The sequence below is a fragment of the Mirounga angustirostris genome, unplaced genomic scaffold (assembly GCF_029215605.1).
Source record: "Mirounga angustirostris isolate CCGP_5_RB_7025 unplaced genomic scaffold, mMirAng1.0.hap1 SCAF_2, whole genome shotgun sequence".
NCBI lineage: Eukaryota > Metazoa > Chordata > Mammalia > Carnivora > Phocidae > Mirounga > Mirounga angustirostris.
In genome coordinates, this window is record NW_026991710.1 from 134,405,428 (window position 1) to 134,417,830 (window position 12,403).

At 32.1% G+C, this 12,403-nt stretch overlaps 1 protein-coding gene across 14 annotated transcripts in view; it reads left to right on the forward strand.

Annotated features, from left to right (window-relative positions):
- RAPGEF2 (Rap guanine nucleotide exchange factor 2) overlaps positions 1–12,403 on the forward strand; it is a 237,474-nt gene that overhangs the window by 119,812 nt on the left and 105,259 nt on the right. For 10 of the 14 annotated variants that reach the window (XM_045880209.3, XM_064585220.1, XM_045880208.2 and 7 more), the window contains 3 exons: positions 2,254–2,329; positions 3,917–4,084; positions 6,432–6,449. In XM_045880209.3, the coding sequence (XP_045736165.1) occupies positions 2,254–2,329; positions 3,917–4,084; positions 6,432–6,449 (262 nt within the window). Of the gene's footprint in view, positions 1–2,253; positions 2,330–3,812; positions 3,840–3,916; positions 4,085–6,431; positions 6,450–12,403 lie in introns of those variants that run through there. The other 4 variants (XM_045880206.2, XM_045880212.2, XM_045880216.3 and 1 more) reach the window with 2 other exon arrangements.

Consider the following 12,403-nt stretch of genomic DNA (forward strand, 5'->3'; position numbering starts at 1 on the left):
AATTCCTTAATTTTTTTATTGGAAACTTCAGTTCTGTGTTTTTCCCCTTAGAAACTTGTCTAGGGCAGTGCTATTTCATAGATTCTGCATGGTTTTCTCTAAGAGTAGGTTTAGTCATTTTCATTTTTTATTACTTCCTGGTGTGTTTATCATTTTGAGGTGTGTTTTGTGTGTTATTTATTCTTTATTATGTCAGCAGCCTACTGTGCTAAACTTTAAAGACTTCTAGTTTTCATTTATGTCTTTTAACTAAAATGTGAGAACCCCTTATTGTTTAATGTCATATTAAATGGTGTGTGCATTTGATCACTTTTCACATTGGATATTTCATTGTGTAGACTGGATCCTCTACGTACTGCTTTCTTGCACTCACATAAATCTTAGTGAAATGTGTTGTACTTTATTCTTACTGGCTTTGTTTTGTGCTTTACTATTTAAACATCTATATGTCATTTGCAAACTTGAAGATTTCTCTCCATTTCTTTCTACTAAATCATCTAAAATATTTTAAAGAATTGATCTTAATATCACCTCAGGTAGATCTTATCTCTTATACATCTCTATCTGGTTTCCTTTTTTATCTCTATACCTATTTTCCAGAACCGAGTTTTTAAAACAGTTAATAAAACTTGGTCCAAGATTTTAAAAAGCTTAGTAAATAATGATTATTTACTTACGTTTGTTTACATATTTGTTGTTTCAGAGAATCACATAGGAAAAGCAAAAGTATTTTGTGGACTTAGTGAATTTCTAGCTAAAATTTTTCATTACTCTCCCTGTTTTAGTGAATTTCTAGCTAACGTTTTTCATTACTCTCCCTGTTCATTCTTGCCTGATAGCTTCTGGTTTGTAAGCAAAGAGTAAGTCATCTCTGCTTTAGAGACAAGAGGCCTAGTCATTAGGCTTAGCATGTGCATTCATGACCCACTCTTTGTCTCTTTTGAGCCCACTCTTTACCTCTGGGTTCTTGGCTATGTTTGAAATAATAGATTTTTTGATAAATGAAATAATATATTCTCCTTTGCTAGACTGCGTTCTGTGTGCATTTGCCTTTTCTGCTCCGTGTATTCAAAGAGTCACCTGAGGGACAGTATTATTTCTCCTACGGTTCACATATTTGTGTTGTTCAGTAGAACTTGACTCTTGTGGCTGCGAAGAAAGTTTCATCAGATTCTAGTGGATCTCATTTCCCAAAAGACTCTTATGGAAATATTTTTTAATAGCACAGTGTATAGGATGCAAACTTTTCATCTCCAAAGTAATAGTGTTAGTGCAAATATCTTCCTGCCATAAAATTCTTCTGAGTCAATGGCTAATTTGTACAAGGATTTTCACCAGGATTTTCTCTTCATGGTTCTAGTGTGCATATAGCTGTGTCAGAATAAATCTGCTTCAGTGTTGACTAACATAACATAATAAAATTAAATTAAATTAAAAAAAACTACTTCAGTGTTAAGGTGGGAGCTATCACACACACACTGATGGAGGCCAGGGAGATTCTGGCCTCCATCAGTGCTAGCTATCACAAAGTTGCTGTATCTGAGTTCACTAGTGAAAAATTTTCAGGGGAAATGGGCTAGTAATATGCACAACCACTTGAATTAAGAAAAAAAGTCTTAAGTTGAATACCTTTTCCTTAAAACTTATTTAGAATAAGTTGATTTGAAAATTTAGGAAGAGGCGCCTGGGTGGCTTAGTCAGTTAAACATCTGCCTTTGGCTCAGGTCATGATCTCAGGGTCCTGGGATCGAGCCCCACATGGGGCTCCCTGCTCAGCAGGGAGTCTGCTTCTCCCTCTGCCTCTGCCCCTCCTCCTTGCTCATGCTCTCTCAAATAAAAATTTTTTTAAAAGAAAATTTAGAAAAATTAAATACACTTTTTAGGTGAAAGAAATGCTTAACCTAAGCAGGTTAAATTATAGAAGAAAATTTATATGCATTTTATAGTTTGCCATCCGTTAGAATATTCTAAGTCTTCACCTAACTGGGAATAATTTAAAACAGCCTAACAAAACACATTCATACTGATTTTCTGTTACTTACATTATCAGTTTGAAAACATAATATTGGAATTTTCCAGAAAAATGTATGTCTGAAATTTAAGAAATTGAATGGTTCCTTGTCATTAGGTGCAAATAATGATTAAAGAGTTTCTCTTTCCCCACTAGTTGTTTTTGTTTTTCATTTTCATTTATTTAGAGAATTGGCCCAAATTTACAATTTATATTTCATAAATTTTTTTTTTCCTTCCTAGTTTTGGCAAGCGTTCTGCAGGAAGCTTTAGGCGTGGCTGTGAATGCATTGTTTTAGAGCCTTCTGAAATGATTGTGGTAAGAATACTTCTGTGAAGACTTTTTTCCCTAAAAAGAAATTATAAAGTAAAAGCCCTTTAAGTACTTAAAATACTGTATTTATGTATTTTATAACTTTAGATATATTTATTTCATAATTTTTATTGGGAATCTGAGTTTATAATCATTATATTGTAATTATTTATAAGATTCAGTGAAATGAAAAAGAAGACTCAAAAGGGGCAAGTACATATGTGTTTTGTGCTTGAACTTTGTCAAATCAATCTATGATAATGCCATTTAATTGAAATTTGGGAGGAATATTTGAAGTGCAGGACTTTAGCTCTCCAAACATTAATTGGAATGACTGAAATACTTCAGATGAGTCAAGGTGATATGTATTCAGGCAACAGTTAACATAAGGAAATCAATTTCTGTTTTTTGTCTATGTCCTATATCAATATATTTTTTAAATCCTACAATTCGGTTAAAACGAGAGAGAGAGATTTCAACAGAGTGTCTAACCAGCATACTAGTCCCCCAATTTTCTGGCCTACTGTAGAAGATGGTGGAAGCTTTTTATTCACATTTAGTAAAGTATTTGGTAGAAAGCTGTAAGTCTATTTTCAGAGAAGATTTAGGGTTTTTCCCTATGATGTAGGAGAGGAATTCATCAGAATGAAAACTTCCTTGTCAAAGCTAGTGAAAACCTTTGGTAAAATGTCACAAAATTTACTCTTCAGTAAGAAAGTAGCATGGTGGTGAGTAAAGATTTAGGATTGGAAGAATGTGGGTGGTTACATAGGAGTTTCCAGCACCAGGTCTTGAAAAGCATTTTAGATATTTCCTAGAGATTCTGGCCTCCATCAGTGCTATTTTGTGTTTCTCTAAGGGACTTTTGATCTTCAAAATTCTTTGAGGATTTTATACTTGCCGATATTATACAAACTCCTAAGTTTGCCAGTGTGAGAATAGTCTTAGAATCTTAGTATGCCTTGATTATGAGCAATCACATTTTCATTATATAAGTATTTCGAGGATTGTCCTAACGTAACTTTTATTCTGGTTAGTCCATTCATCAGTTTCTAAAATGTTGAAAATGAGGATTTTTTTTTTTTTTTAAATAACACTATAAGAAGAGAAACTGAATCTACAGATTGGAAGTAGGAAGAGAAACCCTTAGGTAATCTACCAAAGCCATTCTGCTAGCAGTCCTGTTTGAGTCATTTGGGATTTGGGGGTTTTTACAGCTTTACTCACATACATCGGGGTTAGGACAATGAAGCAGTTGCTTTCATAATGCGAGGCAATGTATCCTGTGAGTTCTTTCACTAATAAATCAGTACAAAGATTGCTGAAAATATCCTTCCCTTTGAAACTGCAGGAAATTCAAGAGTTACTCATATTGTCCTAAGTGGAACTGAAAATGCTTCTTCATAAAAGAAAAGTTACTCAGAACCAGTTAGTTCCAGAGAAGTTCAGACACTTAATCTGTCATGATAGTTTGTCCACAAATGTCTTTGCAAAATGAATGAATATGGACTTATCTGTAAGTTTTATTCTGCGTCTAATGTTAATATAGAATGTTGTGTTTGAAGACATAAATTTTGGGGGGTTTTATTTCAGGTGGACTATATGGATGAAAATGAAGAATATTTTCAGCGTCAAGCTTCTCATCGACAATCTCGAAGGAGATTTAGAAAAATCAACCAGAAAGGTGAAAGACAAACAATCATTGACACTGTGGATCCTTATCCTGTGGGCAAACCACCTTTGCCTCGAGGCTATCATACGGTAAGTTATTAAAATATAGTATTTTTAATCTTTAGTTTTTTTATTGGCAATTTTGTGAAGAGACATGTGCATTTCCTATTTTAATTGAATAATTCCTTTCTGTGCTATGTGCTGGAAACACATGTATGAATAGTTTTAAGGAGCATTGAAATAAGTTATCAAAAGACATTGTTTAGCCCTTTTATTTCTTAAAATGTTCTCTGAGGATTGGCTTTGTGAACAGCAATGCAGTTGTAACTGGGATATTTTAAGTTCTTACCTTAATCTAAAATTTGAACTCTCCCTGCTCCTACCCCAGTGATTGGCATCAGACTTACTTTTTATTTCAAAAGTAGATATATAAAAATGATATGTTATTTTCATACTTTGCATACCACTGTGAGAATATTGCCTGATAATTTTTTTTTGTTTTTAATACGCTGAAGTGAAAACATAATTTGAAGTGATGCTTTTTAAAATCCCAGTGTAAAGATGATCTGAAGTATTTCTGATAGGCTCAAAGATCCTCTTAAATGCTGTAGTCCACTTGATCATCATTTATTTCATAAATATTTGATAAAGTATTTTTATTTTTGAGGAAATCAAGGCACAGATAATGAGTGATTTGTACAAGACCCCGATAAAGTCAGTTTTAGGACCTTATTTTCTTATTCCTTTCTTTCTGTTTAGCTGCACTATGCTCATTTCCCCTGAGAATATATTTGAGGATTTCTATTTTCAAAAAGAAAGTAACATGATTTCTTACATATGTCATAATAGAGTCTAAGATGGTTTGTCTGTATATAAATACAGTTAAGTGAGTAGTCATTATATGTGAAATTAGTTTTAAAATAAAAATATGAAAAACATAAAAATAGGTAATTGATAGCTATTTTACATTTCTCATTTGTTTTGCTTACCTGCACTTTTCTTTCCTTTTGCAAATAAGTATAAATGCAAAATACATGGGAAAATATATAGACTTAAAATTATATACTCAATTTTTGGTAACTTTTAGTGATATGGTATACTTTATACCCACACTTCATATGTTTTATTTCTGAGAGCTCTTTGTGTGTGAATATTTAAGCAGTTTTGACCACCAGCTACCCGCCTACTCCTTTCACTACCCATGCACTATTTTAATTTAACATGAATGTTATAGTTGAATCATTTCATTGAGCTCCTTTGGAAAGGGTAGCTTTTTGCTCATCATAAAGAGAGCTTTGTTTGTCCTTTGGAGAGACTTGGTATAAAAAAAAAACAAAACAACTATGAAAGGTTTTTTTGTTACCATTATCTGTAAAAGAAGGTAGTATTTTTAGTGTTGACATAGCATCATGGAAGAAGGAAATTTGGATTAAAAATAGTTGTACATATTAATAGTTCCATATATTATTTTAGCCTGGTGCTAATGTTGTTAATATTCTTTCTGCTCTGGAATTATTTTTCCAAATCAGATTCCATACTAAGATAGTGGGAGTGTGAATTACTTAAAATTTAGTGTTAAAGCTGATTGGTTTAATTTTATAGTCCTGTTTTTCACACTTAAGTTGGGGAAATCCTATAACTGTTTTTCTCTTTTATTCCCATTTGTTTCCCTCTTTATGGAATATTTCACTTTCCCTACGTGACTTCCCTTTTTTGGTTTGATTTTTAAAAAAATGTGCAGGGTTTTTTATTACAAGATTACTTTTTTAATTTTAATTTAATGGTTTTAATAATCTTACCTGGTCAATAGGTACTTTTATTAGGGAATATTCAGTGCTAGGATGAAAAATTTAACTTGATTACTAATGGATCATGTACTAGCTTACTAATATGTGACATGTTGGTATTAATTTTACTGGATGAGTTCAGATTGGCAGCAACATGGTCATAATTGAAAATATTGGATCCTTTTTTGCGTGTGCAAGGTGTGTTTTAATTATATTTATATAATATTTATTATTTCACCAAATACATGATTTGAACATAGAAAACAACAAAATTTTGTTTTGTATATATGGTGCCACAGGATACAAAGAGTGAAATGAAAATTATTATTCATTAGTCCTAAGTTATATTTACTTATTCTTAACAGAAATATTTCTCTTTGAAAGAACCCTAGTAGAGTGGGACTGAGGGTGAAAAGTTTATTTAGAAGATGCATAATCATACTTCACAGGTGATTTTAAATGATTTCAAGTGCATTTCAAGTGCATGGCTAAAAAACATAGAGAACATTATACATACAGCCAATTCTATATGGTCATTCTTAACCTAATTTTAACATTATCTTCGTTTTGGCAGATATACTATAGCATGTCTGATAATGTTCATCTTTTCCTTTCCTCTTTTATGGCACTCATTTCATTTTGGCTCAAAGGAATGCACTAAATCTCAGGTATTGTAATTTGTGTGTGGTCTCCTAATACTAACCTAAGTTTATTTGTGAATTTGCATTGTAACTAATGAGTTTATAATATTGATGTGTTTAGCTTGGTCTTGTTCTTTTGTATTTTGCCCTGATTCAGTAAAATCTCTTAAAACAAAACTGTTAATGGTTTAGGTGATGGCACAGTCTATTTGTGCAGATGTAGTGATGGATTGTCCACCTTGTCCACCTTAGGTCCACCTAAGTGCAACCTACTTATTATTATTATTTTTTTTAAATGAGTGGAAGCACTGTTCTTAACTAACATGATTTGCAAGTAAAAAAATGAGGAGAGAAAGACAGGTAGACGTAATGGAAATTTAATTGCTTTTTATGCAAAAGCTTATGGGAAATCCACTAGAAATTTACATTTTAAATGATGCTGTAGGTAAAAGCTTTAAATTTCAGGAATCCCAGTATGAGAGCATTTTGGGAGAATACAAGTAAAATTTTAGTCAGATAGAGTAAAGGCTTAGTCAAAAAGGAAATGAGAGTTTAAAAACGCTTGTGTTTTCTTATTTGTACTTTATTTTTAACCGGAATTCATGCTTTATTTCATTCTATATTTTAATCAAAAAGCCTATAATAATATCTTTGCTCATTTCTTTCATGCCAACACATGACTAATTTATGATTTTCAGTGTTACTCTTTTGAAACTGGGGGTCAGATTGGGGGTTATCAGGGAATTTGGAGTAAAGGAAGGAAAGCTGATTTATCTCTGGAAAGGAATTGGTTAAGTAACTTAGTAAAATCTTATGGTTGTGTTTTCTTATTGCCCAGGAAAAAGATCGTGTATAATTTAATTCACATTAGAGGAAGTCGACTGTCAATATAATATCTTTGGCTACTATAGTGACCTTGCCTGAAAGCATGAAGTATTTGTATAGAGTTTCAAATTAAAATGAGGCAGTAACTTTATGTTCTGTGCAAGAGAATGCATATTAAAATGCCACAGGTTGTTGCTATATTGTACTTGAGAAGCATTGCTAAATTTTAAGTGATGTGGTAAATCTTAAACATTTTCATACCATTTGTAAATTTTATAAAATTTTGATGTAATTGTATACTTTTTAAAATTGCACCAGTGTTTTGGGCTTTTATCTGGTAAAAGTATAGTCTAAAAATATATAACTTTAATATTTTAAAAGATACATCAGTACATAATCTTTCCCCTTTTTAATAGGAAAAATTACTAGTTCGTCTAATTCCCATTTAGAAGTAGGAATTGAATTGAAAATGTACACTGAGTTATGATATATACTTTATGTACACTTTTTAAAATTAGATGTGTTGCAATAGTTTTAAACCGATTATAATCATTTTCTTCAGAAACATGAGTACTCAAATAGTCCATGTGGAGTGTTTTCAAGACATTTTTTCAAGGCAAGTCTATGAGGTTTGCAGAGAGAATAATCAGCATTTTAAAATGCAGTGAGAAGGGAATATTGGAGATGGCTTTCATTAACATTTTCCTACATTTTGATGCTTTGAGGTTGAGACTGTATTTAGGATTGCCAGAAAAGAGGATGTGGCATGAATTTTCAGTCTTAAGGTAGATAATAAAAATAGAGGCAGGTAGTAGATAAGGTTCTTGGCAGAGGCTGGAAAATTTGGGGTCAGTCTCTTTAGACTTTGGACAAGTTTATTTTGTCTCTGGGTACAGAGTAGGATAGAGGAAAAAAGCTTTGTTTATTTTATCCATGATTACAGACCCTGCCTGTCTACATTTATGGGTAATTTATTCCAGGAGTTTGTAATTTATTCTAGAAGATACTTAAGGGGGCGACTTAACTTACCTGATTGTAGTGATGGGGAGACTGGTACATATTTATTCTGTCATCTTTTATTTCTTTTTTTATTTTAATAAAAAGAGAGCTCTGCCCTCTTCTCAGTTTAGAAAGAACAAAATTATACAGAGATATTAGACTGAAGACTGAAGAAAACTTGTCCTGTCTATTCCATGGAGTTTACATGTACCAACAGACATTGCAGCCTAGCGAGGCTGAAAGAATTGAAGTGCTCCTGGTCCTTTGAAGTTCTGATTGACTGTCCACTTCCCATTCCTACTTACCTCCAACAGATGGCTCTAGTTTGTTTTTTTTTTAAATAGTTTAATTAGCAAACATCTATAGAGTATTACCTATGTATGTACTACTGTTCTAAAACATTTCACATAAATTAAGTCATTTGATATACATAACTACCCTGTGAGGCATGGATTATTATTAGTACATTTTACAGATTAGGAAATGAAAGAACAAGATTAGGGGATGTGCTTTAAGAACACACAACTAATATTAGTAATAGAGCCAGAATCCTAACCCCAGAAGTCTGGCTCCAGAGTCAAAGCTCTTCACATTATTCTATACTGCAGAATACAATAAACTCAATGAATGAAAGTGACCTCTTTTAAAATATGAAAAAAAAAGTAGATTACAAATTCAAAGGATTGGTACTCCTCAGTTGTCATAATTTCTTAGCCAAACATTTTTATGAGATTTGATTTAGTTTAAGTAATATTTGGAATGTCCGTGACTAGTAGTTGTTTTAGGATGAGAAGAGACAGTCAAAATCCAAGATGGCCTTGTGACATTTAATTTTGTGTTGTCGTTTTTTTAAATCTTGGAATGTTTTATTTGATCAGGTGTAAGCAGGCTCACAGTGTCCCAAAGGACATTTTCCCAAGGAATGGCTCTGTTTTATACAAATTTGAATTAGGATTTGAACACAGTATAACATAAAACATATTCATAAAGTTTCAATCAATGCAAAATTTTTGAAATAATGGAAACCGGTTGATCATATAAAAAGATATCTCCCACACATTTTATTAGTAGTCCTTTTCTACAATATGAATATACATTTCAAAGCACTGTTTAATAATTATGTATTACATTTTTCAGTAGATTAGGCTTAGTTTAAAATTCTTGGTGCAGATGTATAAAAGGTAATAAAAAATAGTGCATAAAATTATTAAGTTAATATAAGTTGAATACAATGTAATATTAACATAATGGGGATAATTTTTGTATTATAGTCAGTGATAATATAATATCTATAAAATGTGGCACCAATGTAATAAGATTGATCCATGCATGAGGCTTATGGAAATGAGTTCCATTTTTTATAATAATATAAGACAAGTTCTATTTCTAATAATGGTTATATAATCATTCCTAAGTTGTATCTTATATTTCTCTGAAGTAGATTTTTTTAAAGATAGATTTAAGTTGGTTTCATTTTTAGTTAAGGGCTACTTGGTAGGTTTTGTTAGTTTCAAAAATTGTCAGATATTGAAACATGAAAAATTATAGTGTTTGTGTGATTATGTACTTTTATTTGACAATCATCTTTTTGATGTGGACTGCTGTTCTTGCATTAGAAATAGTGTTTTCACTCGTGTTATGGCTTTGCTTTTTCACTTACCTATTTAATTTTTTACTGAAGTCTTCTTAGTTTAATGCAATATTTGCTGCCTAACAGTAAGAGAATATGTTTTGAGTAATATATCAGTGACTTGTATATTTACTAAATTTCCTAGAATATTAAGGTCTTAGGATTTTAACTTACAACAATCAGTTCACATTATATTATACCTGACTATGATTTATTCATATGATGATATTTTAAAAATCTGTTTATATGCTTAAATAGAAAATATTCACACATAGGGGAAATGTCTTAATTATTTTGACATTTTCATTCTTCTTTAAATTCGTCAAGCATTTGTTCGCTTAATTAAACCTAAAGCCTTTGTCTTCAATAATGTCATCAGTGCCTCTCTGAATTATAATAGGATGGAGTTTCAGGAAATGTGTGTATTCTCTTTCTTGTATCATAGAGAGGAAAGCTCAGTATTTTCATTTACATATTTTATTCATTTAATGAATATTTATCGAGTGCCCACCTTGTTTCAGGTTTGTGCCAGACTCTAGGGCTATGAAGGTCTAGAGGACAGGCATATTTTGCCCTTATTGTCCTTTTAGTTTCATAGGGGATATAGATAAATAAATGGGCAACTAAAATATAGGGAATTCTAGATACAGTGGAGGCACATAGACAGGGCACTTGAGGAATCAGGCATGGTTTCTTAATGTCTTGGCTCAAAGGAAAATACTCTTCAATCCAGGAAAGCCCAATAGAAATGTGAAAACTGAATTGGTAAAGAATGGAAAAGAAAGGTGTGGAGAGAGTGTTAGACAGTAGTGATGTATATATTAAAAAAAAACCAACAACACAAGTTTTGCTAGATCCTAGTTATTGTGTGCATGCCTGATATTTTATGTTTGCATCAGAGTCTTAGAATGTCAAAAATACTCTTTGCTTTTCACACCCATTATCAGCAGGTTTACTGGTTCCTCTTCACCTAGATCATGTTGCATTTTAAAATCCTGCAGACAGCTCCCGGTGGAAAGGTCTTTGAACAATAGGTGGACGTAACAATTCTATGCCATGTGTGCTGCAATTTCTAACAAAATGCAGCATGGAAAAACTGCTGCAGTGGGCTCCATTTCCTTGCTTTGGGGGGACTATTTCTCTTTCTTGCAGTTATAATCAGGTATTTATGTTCATTTAATTTATACAGATTGGGAAATTATACTACAGAGTGTGTATCAAAATTGAAATGTAAATCAGGAAATAGTTTAAAACATGAAATGATTTCTCTTGTGCTATTAACAGCATGCATTGCAAATTCATGCAAGGCAGTTGAGAATAGTATGCAGTGTGCTGTTTACCCAAGTTTCAGCTTCTGTTAGAGGATGTCTATTTTTATATATTACATCATCTCTGCTGCAGAACTCCCGTGTCCACTGGGATTTACTGTTCTTTCATTCCATTTTGAAAGAAAGCTTGTATCGATGTCATAATTGGACCCATCTTTTGGTTGCACTTGGAAATTGAAAGTAATAAGGGTGTTGTGTAGCAAGTCATGCAATATTTCAAGCAATTTATTTGTCAGAGAAACCACTGCTACTTTGTCCTGCCTCTAATTGTGAATGCTGGTGACTCTCTGTGCTTCTATATGTTTTAAATATACTTGGCTAAAATTTAGCTTTTAGTTTCAACAGCAAAGATCCTTTTCATCTTAGACTGTTTCATTTCTTATGTGATTTTTTCTTCATGAGATTTTGCAGTGCTACATGCTGATTTGAAAAATGTCTCTTTTCTTTGCGAAAATCTACTTTGATATTCAGACCTATTTCCTAACAGTGCTGAATTGATCTTTTTACAATTAAGTTATCAGTAAGTTGTCTGTTTCACTGTTTGAAATAACAGGTGACTAGAAATACTCTCTTTTGATTTTGAATCCAGTGTTAAAACATTATTAAGTAGAAATGCCTTTCTATTAGCTAGAAGATACTCTGGAAGAAACTCTAGGTTTGTATTCAGTGTATAGGTGTTAGGTTTAAATCACTTGTGAAAGGAAATATTTAAATTAATTATTAAAATGCCTACTATATGTTATACATATTTATGTATGTAAGATCTCCCACTTCTTCTCTCAAGAAAAATTAGTCATCCATAGCTCAGTAGTAAACCTTTTTTCAAACCTTTGCTACAAAACAAACAAACAAAAAAGCAACTGATTAGGAGCAGACTTACACTTTTAAAAAATAATAGCTTTATTGAATTATAATTCACATACCATACAGTTTACCTACTTAAAGTGCATAATTCAATGGTTTTTCTTTTTTCTTTTTTTAGGTAAGAAACACATAACATTAAATTTACTATCTTAACCATTTTTAAATGTATAGTTCAGTAGTGTTAAGAATATCAGTAGTAAACTTTTGACTGACTTGAACATGCAGTTCACATTGTACCTAATATCCTCTGTGGTTTAAATTACACAGAGGCTGGGGGCGCCTGGGTGGCTCAGATGGTTAAGCGTCTGCCTTCGGCTCAGGTCATGATCCCAGGG